The sequence below is a fragment of the Eubalaena glacialis genome, chromosome 14 (genome assembly GCF_028564815.1).
Source record: "Eubalaena glacialis isolate mEubGla1 chromosome 14, mEubGla1.1.hap2.+ XY, whole genome shotgun sequence".
NCBI classification, from domain to species: domain Eukaryota; kingdom Metazoa; phylum Chordata; class Mammalia; order Artiodactyla; family Balaenidae; genus Eubalaena; species Eubalaena glacialis.
Genome location: NC_083729.1, coordinates 47,571,664 through 47,585,674, shown reverse-complemented (window position 1 = coordinate 47,585,674; position 14,011 = coordinate 47,571,664). Strand labels below are relative to the sequence as shown.

Here is a 14,011-nt window from a genome sequence, read left to right as displayed (position 1 = left end):
TAGAGTTTATTTTTAACTCTTGCATGGTATTCTTTTGTATGAGTATGTTGTAATTTAGCCATCCTGCTTCTAATGTATATTTAAGTTGTTTCTAGCTTTTTCCTGTTACAAACAATGCTCTGATGTACATTCCTGTGTTTCCTAACATAAATGTGCTCTAAGATGTGAGCCTAGGAATCGAAACTTAATTATAATGTTCTACTTATTTTTTAAAAAATTCAAAGCATAAGTGACTAATTGTTAAAAATCTATGTTATTTTATTAGAATACTTATGATACTGTCTTTTAATAATTCTTCATCTGCACCCAGTTCTCTAAAAGATTTCAGATAGAGGTATAATATTTGACTGAAGCTACTAATTCTTAATAGTTATTATGCAGGTAAAATGAGGTTATGATCAGAGATATGCTTTGTATGTTGTAAAGTGCTAGGGAAGTGTGAGATATTATTACTGAAGTCGCTGATTTTAATTTTTTTTATTAGATAATATAGTTGGATCTAACAAAAACAGCACAATTTGTCCCGGTAAGTGTACATTCATACTTTATGAACTAATGCAAACTAAGTTTTTTTCTATTCAGAATATAATGCACTTATACAAAGCTAGGAAAGACATATTTTCATCCAAAAAATCCAAAACTAAATTTTTTTTAAAGAAAAAAATTCTACTTTCTCCAATATAAAAGATGAAAAACCCAGTTGAAATTTTGTTGTTGTTTTTCTCTGTAAATTTAGAGCTTGTTTTCTGACATTTTTTTTAAGGAGATGTCTGAAAGTTGAGGATTAGTTCATTCTTATTTTGTAAATTTAGTAAACTAAGGCCAATCAGTTAGTCTTCATTAATAGTCTTATGCGTAGGTATCGTTCATGAATCTGAGTATAAACATGGTTGCTTCTACTTGGAACATATGTATCAGGTATTGGCCTGTTAGTATGGAAAATAATGCCGTGTTTACCTGGCCTCCTGTCTTGTCTACCAGGCCCATCAAAGCTCTAGGAAAGCCAGTTTCAAATTAGGAAGCAGTTCAGAGATTTGATTATTAGAGATATGATGAGTAATTTCATGTCCTAATTTGGGAAAGTGAAAACAAGACATTTAATTAACACTACAGATTACTGTTACAAGATCTTTTGTAAATAAAATTTGGGAATTGAGAAATTTAGAGAATTTATTTTAATGGTGAGGAACTAGTTCAGATACTGGCTGTGGTGATGGCTGTTGTACAAATTGGTCTGAAACAAGTAGAACTCTTTACTTACATTTAAAGTAGAAAAGGTCTTTGAAATACCAGAATTGTATTTTGTATACTTGATGGTCATTCTGTTATTAAAAAGGTTGCTGATTTGTTCCTGATAGCATCATGTGATGTTCCACAAAATATTTATTTGTGTAGTCTTCTTGAAAAATAAAATAGTTGGACTTGATGACATCAGTTATTTTTTCTTTTCTCTAAGGCTGTGATTCCATAATTTCTTCACAGCTTAATATTTTCTTGCCTAAAATATTTACAGTAGGTATGGGTAATTACCTATACATTCAATTTTGATGTTCAAGAAGCAATTTTAAATCACTCCATGAATGTGTAAACCAAAGCCTCTTGAGGAAGAAAGAGCTGGTATATTTCAGTAGGCCTCTCATGGATATCATGATTTGATGTTAAAAAGATTACTGTTTTAAAATCGTGATGTAATATTTTTCACTTGATATTCAAACAGCCAAAAAAGTCCTTTCCTTGAAGATGTCTTTGAAGAAAGCATATTAATTTTTCTTGGGAAATTTGTGTTACACCACTTTAGGCAAAAAGTTTAAGGTATTTCCTCTTTTACTGTGCAGTGGACCCTTTTATAGATCCATTAATATTAATGACAGCACATATTAAGGAAACATTACCAAGAAAATCTCAATGCAGTGAGGGCTTTATTATCATATTTGTACATTTTTATTTAACATTATTAAATATTTTATATAAGAGCCTTAGAATATCTATTTAGTAGGTAAAACTGCTAATACTTCTGGAGAGTCTACCTAATGAAAAAATAAAAATCTGTAGCTTCTTTAATTGATACAAAAAGGAGAAGAAAATACAGTTTTACTTTTGCTCTAAAATATAGAATGTACACTTTATTCTCTTTGCTTAGATGTATTGCAATGTTTATTTTCATGTGATGACTTTCTTTGTAGATAATTATCAAACAGCACAGCTGCTTGCCTTAATTTTAGAGCTACTCACATTTTGTGTGGAACATCACACATATCACATAAAAAACTATATTATGAACAAGGACTTGCTAAGAAGAGTCTTGGTCTTGATGAATTCAAAGCACACTTTCCTGGCCTTGTGTAAGTAACAGTTTCAATGAACATTCTTACAAAATGTTTTATGGAACAGCATTTTTAATAGAAAAGCCTGAGTTACCCATGTGGAATTATTTTTTTCTAGCAAGTGCATATGCTATTAAAGAGATGATTGTGAGAAATACTAATCTTTTGTTTTCTTTTATTTAAAGGACAAGAGGAATAGGTCATAGTGCTTCCCCCACCCACATATTGCTCACATTTAGATTCAGTTGTGACATAATACCATGTGCAATGACATTTCACTAATAGAACCACTCCTGCTGCCTTTTACATCTGCTTCATCAAACTGTCATTTAGTAGTGACTCTTTTTATATTTTTGAGATATGGGCCTTGAAATGTATTTGTATAACTCAGGTTATTTATTTGAACATGGAAAATAACTTATGGGTAGCCCTTCAGTAGACCACTTGGACCAATAAAAGTCAAACTTAAATGCTGATGTTTGCTTAAATGTTGATTTTCGGTGAACCCTAACTTTACTTTCCTCTCATAGTTTCACCTGCTGATAGAGGTAAAGAAACCTCCCTCGAAATAAAAAGAGCCCTGTGGGTTTTTTCTGAGCATGAAAATCATAGTTAAAATATAACATTTAATTTAATGTATAGAGAAAAGGTTAATCTCCCTACTACTGCCTTTATTTTTAAGGCCTTAAAATAGCCACTGTTAACTGCCTGCACTACTTCTTTTCCATTCCTTTTTCCATACCTGTGCAAATTTACATAAACATTCACACATGTGTAGGTTTTCATGTTTTATTTTTATAGAAACAGGATCATGCTGACACACGTCTCAGCCCCTTAATAATACGCTAGGTCATTGGATATGGTGTGAATTAATATTTTTCCTAAACATAACTGAGTAACATTTCATAGAGTGGCTCTTTCACAACTTATTCTACCATTCTTCACTGCATGGATTGCAAGATTGTTTTGGTATTTTGCCATTCCAAATAGCACTGTAATAAATAGCCTGGTATTGGGTTGGCCAAAAATTTCGTTCGGGTTTTTCCATAAAACCCGAACGAACTTTTTGGCCAACCCAATACATAAATCTTTCTTTACTGGTTTATTTCCATAGGATAGATTCCCTATATTGGGATTGCCAGAGCAAAATGTTTATATATTTTAATATATCCTTTTTCAATTTTAATTTACTTTCCAGATTACTTTCCCAAAAGATTGAAGCACTTGACATGAAGAATGCACTCAATGAATAGCGCTCATTGTTACTGTTTTTTAAAATGTTATCCAGCTGATGATGGAAAATGTATTCTGTTTGTGTTTTAATTTACATTTTCCTTGATAACATCTTTTCACATTTTAGTGCTTTTGCATTTTATCTGTTGTGAATTGCGTTTTATCTTTTTCTTAGAGCTCTTGTAAGAGATATTAGCAGTTTATCACATTTTGGGGAAAAAAAAGTCCCAGTTTCATTTGTCTTTTGTCTTTACGTTTATTTATGGCATTGTTTTGCATATAATTGCTATAAGATTCTTTATGATAACAAATATGTCTTATTTTTCTTTTATGGCTTTCGGTTTTTTTGTCTTGCTTATTAGGAAAGTCTCCTATGTCCTAAGTTTATACAAATATTTTCCTCAATTATCTTCTAATATTTTTATTATTTTGTACATTTATATTTGTAATGCATCCGAAATTTGTTTTTGCATATGGTTTGAAGTGAGAGTCTAGCTTTCTTTTCTTCTGGATGTATAGCCAATTGTGCTAACACCTTATTAAATAAACTATATTTTCCTTACTGAATTAAAATATCACTTTTGGTATTCAGTAAGTTACCATATATACTTGTGTCTTATTTCTGAACCATCTATCCTTTTATTTCACTACATAAAATGAATGGGAAAGTTTATTCTTATGCCATTATAGTATCTCTGTTGTAAAGTTTAATATCTGCTAAGTACCTCCTCAGTTTTCTTTTCATAATTTTCTTGGTTCTTGGACATTTGTTCTTCCACAGTACTTAAATATAACTTTATCCAGTTCATCCTGATTGGATTTACACTAAATTTTTATATTAATTTTGGAACAGTTGATGTTCTCATACTAGGTTTTCCTATATGGCTTTCTATAAATAGTCCTTTCTGAAATGACTGCAGAATGGTCACATTTAAATGGATATAACTGAACAGATCTCCAGTATTTAAATGTTTATATTGCTTCAAGATTTCCATTATTATAAACAATGCTGTTTTAACTATAGCTTTGTGTGCATGTTACTTCATTCACCGGCAGTGTATGAAAGTGCCTGTTTGCTCAGGTCTTTGCAATACTTCAGTCTTTTTAATCTTAAGAAAACTGTTTCTTATCCTGCCATAAAAAGAGGTGATGTTTTAAGTCTAGCAGTTCTGTCCACACCTGTTTAGTCTTACAGTTATCATACATTTATACCTTATGTGGCCCATTTCTGTTTTATTTTCAGATAATATTTAGAACCTCTTTGGACAGACACAGCTTCTTTTAATAACTTAGATCTGTGAACAGAGGGTTAAAATGAGAGAGTGACTTACAAAATCAGAAACCTTGTGTTTTAAAAGATGTGGCTAGTGGTATCTGTAGAATAAATTAAACTACTTAGGAGAGAGGTTACAAGTTAAAAGATCAAACATAAAAATAAGGGATTGAAATTACAGTATTTTGTGTTCCATAAAGGTTTTAGCAATAATATTGCTAAATTTGTTTAGCTTTATTTAGCTAGGGAAAAGACTAGTTAAAGGGAAATTTTCTTTTCAATATTCTAAAATGTAAAAAACCAAATTATACTGCTTATTTGTTACTCTATCATTCTTTTACAGATACAGTCTGATCTGCCACAGTACATGTTTACCAAAGGTTAAACAGCTCATAAGCAATTGGTAAACAAGGGAGTGATGTTATTATAATCCGGAGGTAGTGTTGGTTCACAGATGATTTTCCCAAGGCAAAGAGAACTGGAATAGCTTTCATCAGAAAAGTAAAAAAAACCTTTGGCTCTCCTGTATACTGGTAGCAGGAGCCCCTTTGGCTGTATTTTCAGAAAACTTAAAAGAAGCACCTACCTCCAAAGCTCCCCCCACTCCCCTCTTTGCCCTGTCCTCCAGAGAGGTAAGGCAGTCTCGGCTCTTGGCAGGTTGCACCACTCCTGTCCCCTTCTCAGTGACAGCCCCTGCTGATTCTGATCTGCCTTCACTGCATTGTCTCCACATCCACCAGCACTGCTCTAAGTAGTGCCGGCATTTGTGTTGTATGGTTTTTGTGTATTTTTTAATCTCTCTGCCTTGTAGCTGTCTGTCTACCAATTATTGGGGCTTTTGTTACCTCTCTACGTAAGTTGTACAAATTTTGAGTTGGTTTTTCCCTAATTCTGTTTTTCGCAAAATCCAATTGTTCTTAGTGCAGTTTTGCTTTTTACTTTAGAAGAACATATACATTGCTTTATGTAAAAATACCTGTATAATAATTAATACTAGTAAGATTAGCAACTTACTCCCTGTATTATTTTTAATTAGGTGCTCTTCGTTTTATGAGGCGGATAATTGGCCTTAAAGATGAATTTTATAATCGTTACATCACCAAGGGAAATCTTTTTGAGCCAGTTATAAATGCTCTTCTGGATAATGGAACTCGGTACAATCTATTGAATTCAGCTGTTATTGAGTTATTTGAATTTATAAGAGTGGTAAGTTTATATTAAAAGATTCTTAGTAAATTAAAATAATTATATGTTTAGTGATGTTAATATTTTAAATTATGAAATTCAGCATAGTATTTTAAACTGCATTTATGCTATATTCTCAGTTCCATTTTTTTGCCATATGTTTCAGGATATTTAGCATATGTGGACATTTCACTCAAGCATGCCATTCATATGATCTCTGTGATCTCTTGTAAGGGTAGTGATAAAAATGAATAGAAAGATTGAAAAATAATTCCCTTGGTAGACATTGATACAAAATGCATAAAAGGTAGGATGTTATCATGGAATTTTAAGTTGAAGAAACTGAGAAGTTAGGTGAATTACTCCAACTGCCTTATTTTATAGATGAGGGCTTGAGACACCCAAAGTGATTAGCTGACCTATTCAGGTGCATTCATTTGGTTAGGAGCACAGGCAGGGCTTGAAGATATGGTGCAGCTCAGTCTTGAGTCTCAGTCAGGCAACAAAAGATTTGTCATAAAAAGATCTGGAGAGAGCTCTGTGTGAATAACAGGGATAAGATGAATAACTGAAGAACCGGTAAGATAAATTTACCCTGTCCCACACACTGAAATGATTCCACTGGAGGAAATGGCCACATGGTTAGAAAGAACTTGAAAAAAGAAAGTCAAAGCTAGAAATTCATTCTCTAGTTTTGTTTCTTACAAATCAGATTTGTACTGATGACACACTATTCTCACGTAAAGATTATTTGGCTGACTAGATTGTTTTTCTTAGAGTAGTCGCTTGCCAAGAGTATGGTTTGCAAAAAGGATGAAGAAGACAGAAGTACTGTCTTTAGTCTTGGAAAAAAGGGAACATGGTTGACTAGCTCACCAAGAATCTGAACCCAGGTTCACAGTGTACTGTTCTATGAATTAGAGATTAACTTTTATATATTTTTTTCCTTTAAAATTTTTGTTGAGATATGGATAAAATGAATTGTAACGTTCACAGCCCCATCCCTATTCCTATGATTGAATTTGTTTTTCTGAAAATAATTTTGAGTGGTTGATAAATGTACATTGAATCCCAAAACTTACCTTTTTTTGTTTCAATGTGTCACACAACTATTTTACCTAGGTTTCTAATTTTTCTCCTTTGCATATTTTTTTGATTCAGATGTTCAGGGGAACTAGTTTAAAGACATAACAGTCCTTAATACAACCAGGTTATGGTGTATCTTTTAAGGAAGTGGCATGTATATATCCTACCAGTATTAGTCCTGAATCACAACTTATTTATTTCTAATGATGAGCCTGCTTTGCACCCATTAATTTGCAGTGATCACTTAAAATGGTTCATTCAGAATTTAAAATTTATTACTGTTGATTTATTTCACAAAAATTACACCACTAGAGAACTGTGGAAATATACAAGAGGAATTCAAGTTGTTTTACCAGATATGTATATGTGATATAGTCAAAGAAATCTGTTTATTTTTTAAGTAAGGCTTATCTTGTTTTGATAGTTAAACAAGGTGTCATCAAGTAATATCTTTCAATGTTTGTTGAAAATATAATTTCAACATCTGCTTTCTAACTAGGTGTGCACTCTTGATCAGGCCATCCAGTCTCTCTCATAGCCTCAATTTTCCCTTTCTGTAAAATAGGGATAATAAAACCTATTTTATAGAATTGTTATGAGGATCAAGTGAAATTGTACGTGATAAGTGCTTTTTAAATTGTAAAGAGCTATTATGTAAATGCAAAAAATAAACAGACAACATAAACTAAATGCATTTACCTCTCAAATGTTCTTTATAGTCCCCCTAAGAGGGCTTCAGTGAATTGCTTCTCCTTTTTTCCAAGTGTTCTGTGGAGTCCTGGCTCATGTATAAAGAAACTAGGACGTTTATTTTTGGAAGATGATTTTGAAAAACCTTTTTTTTGATCAGCTTTGGAACTATAAAAAAAATTTTTTTAAGTTTTTCTTCTAACAAGCATTGTATTATATTTGAAATATAAATTTTGTGCTTATACAGGAAGATATCAAGTCTCTTACTACACATATAGTTGAAAACTTTTATAAAGCACTTGAATCGATTGAATATGTTCAGACATTCAAAGGATTGAAGACTAAATATGAGCAAGAAAAAGACAGACAAAATCAGAAACTGAACAGGTATTGTTTAAGTATATTGCATTTATAGCCTATAAAATTATGTTCAAAATCATGTGTAGTTTGATCTTACATATGAAATTTACCCAGGAATTTTCTTTCCATCATTAGATAGTACAGGGTTGTGTAGGAGGGTAGTATATTCTCCCTACACTGAATCTTTTATATGAAAAATTACTGCTCCATATCATAACTCAAGATAAATTTTTAGGTTGGTGTACAAACATCCTTGGAGTGTTCTCTGGTTTCTGGTTACATCTTATATCGCAACTGAGGTGATTATGATATAAGTTATACTCAGTTAAAATTATTTCAGCTCCTCTTGGTTATACATATTTATTCTCATAATCTGGTCAGGAATCTTAAATCATTACTTAATATTTGTGATATATTTCTTACAGTGTACCATCTATATTGCGTAGTAACAGATTTCGCAGAGATGCAAAGGCATTGGAAGAGGATGAAGAAATGTGGTTTAATGAAGATGAAGAGGAGGAAGGGAAAACAGTTGTGGCACCAGTGGAAAAATCTAAGGCAGAAGATGATTTTCCAGATAGTTATGAAAAATTCATGGAGACTAAAAAGGGTATTAAAATTTTGAATTTTTGATTAGTTCATTCTCTTATTTAGTATAGAAATTATTCAGTTGTTTGTGAAGTTGTGATCATAGTTTATAAAGCATGAAAGACATGAATTTTATGCTAAATCAAAACCTTTTAAAATTATCACTTTTTTCAAATCTGATTTTTCAAAACATTTTGTGTTTAAAATGTTTTTCTTGAAACTTGCCATTTTGTGATTCTCTTCATTTGCTGTTTATAAATTGCATTGTGTATACTTTGCCTTCTGTGAACAGTTGTGCTTTTATTTCTATACTGAAATCTTCAATAATGATAGAGATCATATAGATCCTATATGATCCTATAGATCCTATAGATCATAGAGATCCATATAGAAACTTTCCAGAGCACTCTGTCATTTACAGCTGGAGAAACTAAGCTTAAAGAAAGAAGTACTTTACTCTTTGAAATTTTTAAATTGTTATAAAAGTTTCATAAAGATAAAATGTCAGGGGACTTCCCTGGTGGTCCACTGGGTAAGACTCCGTGCTTCCAGTGAAGGGGGCCCAGGTTCGATCCATGGTCGGGGAACTAGATCTCGCATGCATGCCACAACTAAGAAAGTCTGCATGCTGCAACTAAAAAAAGATCCTGCATGCCGCACCTGAAGATCCCGACCCGGAGCAGCCAAAACAAATAAATGTTCAAAAAAAAAAAACAAAGATAAAATGTCAAGAGCGGAAAAGTAACAGTAAAATTTCCTGTCTTTCAAACATGTTTAACTTGTTTATAAAACTAAGATCTTACTAGTGTTTTTCAGAAGAACCAATCAGTTTAATTCTATCATTTAAATGTTTCAAAAAATTTATATCTTGAAAGGCAAAAGCATTTCCTAGACTTATATATAAGTTTGTGATTTTCTTTCCTTTTTTTAAATATATTTATTTATTTATTTATTTACTTTTGGCTGCATTGGGTCTTCGTTGCTGCGCGTGGGCTTTCTCTAGATGTGGCGAGCGGGGGCTACTCTTTGTTGTGGTGTGTGGGCTTCTCACTGCGATGGCTTCTCTTGTTGCGGAGCAAGGGCTCTAGGTGCACGGGCTTCAGTAGTTGTGGCATGCGGGCTCAGTAGTTGTGGTTCGCAGGCTCTAGAGCGCAGGCTCAGTAGTTGTGGCACACGGGCTTAGTTGCTCCGTGGCATGTGGGATCTTCCCGGACCAGGGCTCGAACCCGTGTCCCCTGCATTGGCAGGTGGATTCTTAACCACTGTGCCACCAGGGAGGTCCCTAGTTTGTGATTTTCAATGTGCGATTTTCTAAAGGCATTTCTCATTTGTTAGTGTTTCATTAATTTATTACATTTTCCTTGAAACTGTTGCTACCAGCCTCACTCATTTTCCACTCATTACTGCCATAAGTTCTATTTATTTCAGCCTGGGGGATCACAGTAGCCTATTAAAATGTCCTAAGGAATAGGTACCTTTTGGTAGCCAAATTCTTCTACCTTTACTCATTACAGGCACTGCCCTGAGTACTGTCAAAAGAGGCAGTGAGGCCATACTTGAAGTAGCATCCAGTTAAGAAACATAATCAAAAATAGTGGCAGCCAGATGTTAAAGGATAGTAGATACCTTTGTCATAAAGGAAACAGATAAAGGAACCTGGAATATTCAGGAAATAAATGACTGATAAACATGATCCTAATCATTTTCTTTAGGCATTTGGAATATTATTGACTTGTGGGAGAGATTATTAGGTTTTCACAATGAGTATGGAAGTGTAGAGTCAGTGAGTGGAAGCTGCAGAGAGACAATGAAAGGAAGAGTCAGACAGCTAGAGTCCTTGGAAGAGTCCTAGATATAGCAGTGTAGAATTCTAGCATACGGTGGCTGATCTGTTATATGATTCTGAAGTTTCTTTCTAATCCTGAGATTTCTAAGACTTCAGCTAATAAAGACTTATCATTGTACACATCATGCTCTACCCTCTTAGCTCTTACAAAAAAACAAAGGCACTGTTTTATAAGTTTTTAAATTATTGTTCTTTTCAGATGCTTTGACTTAGCAATATTTACTGATAAAGATTCAAATTTTTACATTTGCTTTAGCAAAGGAAAGTGAAGACAAGGAAAACCTTCCCAAAAGGACATCTTCTGGTGGCTTCAAATTTACTTTCTCCCACTCCACCAGTGCTGCTAATGGAACAAACAGTACAAACAGTAAATCTGTAGTGGCTCAGACACCACCAGCAAGTTCTAATGGATCCTCTTCCAAAACTACAAACTTGGCTACATCAGTAACAGCCACCAAGGTATGTGAAACTGCTCTACACACAAACTTCGCTTTTTTCATCTGTAGAATTATTTCATGTTTCCTGAAGAAAATTTGGATAATAAAAATAATCTCAAAGAAGAAAAAAAGTTGCACACATTGTCATCAGAGAACTTGACTGCTAACATTTGATTGATTTTTCTTTAGGTATATGGGTTTATCTGACACATAATTACAGTCTCTGTATAAACACAGTTTTGTATCCTGCTTTCATTCATTATGAGAATTTTTCTCTGTTATTAAAACATTGTTGAGGACTGTAGAATTTCATTTGATTTAGCTGTATCATAGTATTTGTAAGCATCCCCTCCCCCCACCAATATTTTGGAGCACATAAGTTGATTCTGATATTTCACTGACTACTGGCATTGTTGCATTTTAAGTTATTTTCTTGGATAGATGAGTAGAACAATGTTCTCACCCATATTGTCAAATTCCTCTCCAGAAAGGCTATACCAGTTCATGTTACCGTAAGCATTGTACGAGTATACTTGGTTCACTGCAGCTTTGGCACTGTTATTATAATGATTTTTAATCTTTACCAGTTAGGTAGAGGAGACAGTATATATCTTGTTCCCAGTTGTGTCATTTGTTACTAGTAAGGTTGAATATTAGCCTTTTGAATTTGCTCTTCTGTTAGTTGTCTGTTCATAGTCTTGCCTTTTTAAAAATTGGTTTATGTCTTTTTAATATGAGTGAGTCTTTGGTTAAGAATATTAACCTTTTTGTCATTCACATAGCAAATGTATTTCCCATTGGTTACTTTTTTTATGTAAACAAGTTTAAATTTTATATAAAACTTTTTTTTTCATTTACGTTATTATTATATGTAATATGTCCTTTTCCCCAAAAAGGAGTGGCTTAAAATAAAAAGGCATAAATAAAGGACAACTGTTAGTATAAGGATAGAAGGCCAAGAGAAGGCCATAGTAGAAAACCTAAGTGAAGTGATGCTTCTTGTTTTGAACACAGAATATAAGTCTGAGTTTATTTATTTTACAAAAATGTAGAATCTTTCTTCAGTATTGTAGCAAGGTGGGCTCTTGACTAAAGATCACAGAAGTAGCATTTTCAATAGGATTCTCCTGTTTGTGAAACACAGTTTGTTATTGAACAAGAATTTTTAAATTTTCATTTTTTGATAAGACAAATTTAGTGTAATATTATGACACTATATTAAGAATATTTGCTGTGGAGTTATATTGCTTGGGTTCAAATCTTGGCTGTGCCTCTTTCTATGTGTTTGACCTTGAGTAAATTATTTAATCTCTCTGGGCCTTAGTTTTCTCATTTTAAACAGGGATAAGACAGCACCTCCTTTATAGGTTTGTTGTGAAGGTTTAATTATTTAATAAATGTAAAGAGCTTAGAACACTATTTGGCACATTCTCAATATATACTAGCTTTTCTTTTTTTTTTTTTTTAATCAATGTAATATATGCACTTACTTTTAAAAGAAAAATAGCATTAAAAGTATTGAAAAAAAAAAACAGTCCTCTTTTCTTCTCCGCAGCGAAAGCTTGGAACTCTTCTAGCTCTTTCTTCTATTTCTAAATAATATGCTAATACTGCCATATTGTTTTACCACTCCGTACCACATCCTCACCCTTATTACTCTCTGTATCACAATTTTTGGTTAAAACAATATTTGATAATATTATAGCTATAATAACATAAATATTCTTTATTCATTAATTTTTTTCCTGCTTTTTTCTTTTTTTTTTCCCTGCTTTTTTTCTATACTGTGTTTTTCTTTATAACTTTACTCTTTTTATAGAGTAAATAACCTCTCAGGTTAGTTTCCACGTAGTCTCCCCCTTCGAGACATCTCTCTTGCAGTCACCCATCTTGTCCCAGCCTAGATTGGTTCCTCTCCAGACTTGTTGCTCAGCTGATGTCTTAAGGCTGCCTCTGCCATCACCCTAATACTTCCTTTTGTCTTTCTTCTTTTCTTATGTTGATTGTCCCTGGATCTCAGGTCTCTGTTCTCTTTCTTGATTTTCCATCTCATTTTGTTGGAGCATACCCTCTCTGTTTCCTGAGAAAAGAATTCCATGAGAGATAAAGTTTGAGACCTTGCATGTATGAAGATGTCTTTATTGTATCCTCATACTTGATTGACAATTTAACTGAATGTAGAGCCAAATTAGAAATAATTTTCTTTCAAAAATTTGAAGTTATTGCTGCCAAGAAATCCAGAGACATTCTTATTCCTGATTGTGTGTGTGTGATTTTCTTTGATTCTTCTTGGAAGCATTTGGGGTTTTATCCCTGTATTCTGAAATTTCAGGATGATATACTTGGGGCATTCTCAGCTAAACAGTCATGACCTTTAGTTTTGGGACATTTTATGCTCTTTCACTATAGCTTATTGTTTGGATATTGGGCCTTATAATTTTCATAGTTTTTCTCTCCTATTACTCATTTTTTTGTTCTATTTTCTGGGTTATTTCCCTGAGTTTTTAATTTACTGTCCTTCCAGATAATTTTTTATTTATGAACAAGCAAAATCAAGTGCGAACACAAACACATATTTCACCTTTTTTGACACTAACAGCAGATTGCCGAATACATTTGTTCTACATCTTTTGGGGGAACAGATAGAAAAATAGCGATTGTTCTTGGAAAACAAATTAATTGCTCAGTCACTCAAGACTATCACAAAAGTTTGATATTAAGCAAGATAGGAGCTCACAGAGTAAAGCACTAGTTATATTGGGTCTCAACCTTTTTCAACAAACTGACCACATTTCTAAGTGAAGGCAAGTTCTTTATCACCAATGGCCCTTTAGCCATTTTCACCATCATTGCTTTTCAGGTGTCCAGCAAAGTGATTCAGAGCTAGATAGATTAGATAGATTAGATAGATAGATTGATAGATAGATTCTTTTTTTAGATCCTTTTCCATTATAGGTTATTACAAGATGTTGAATATAGTTCCCTGTGC

At 33.0% G+C, this 14,011-nt stretch overlaps 1 protein-coding gene across 2 annotated transcripts in view; it reads left to right on the top strand.

Moving 5' to 3' along the window:
- Window positions 1-14,011, top strand: part of PPP4R3B (protein phosphatase 4 regulatory subunit 3B) — a 66,181-nt gene that overhangs the window by 42,711 nt on the left and 9,459 nt on the right. Inside the window, exons 10-15 of one of the 2 annotated variants that reach the window (XM_061210726.1) lie at window positions 485-526; window positions 2,184-2,342; window positions 5,867-6,036; window positions 8,039-8,178; window positions 8,598-8,761; window positions 10,842-11,044. In XM_061210726.1, the coding sequence (XP_061066709.1) occupies window positions 485-526; window positions 2,184-2,342; window positions 5,867-6,036; window positions 8,039-8,178; window positions 8,598-8,761; window positions 10,842-11,044 (878 nt within the window). Of the gene's footprint in view, window positions 1-484; window positions 527-2,183; window positions 2,343-5,866; window positions 6,037-8,038; window positions 8,179-8,576; window positions 8,762-10,841; window positions 11,045-14,011 lie in introns of both variants that reach the window. The other variant, XM_061210725.1, reaches the window with a different exon arrangement.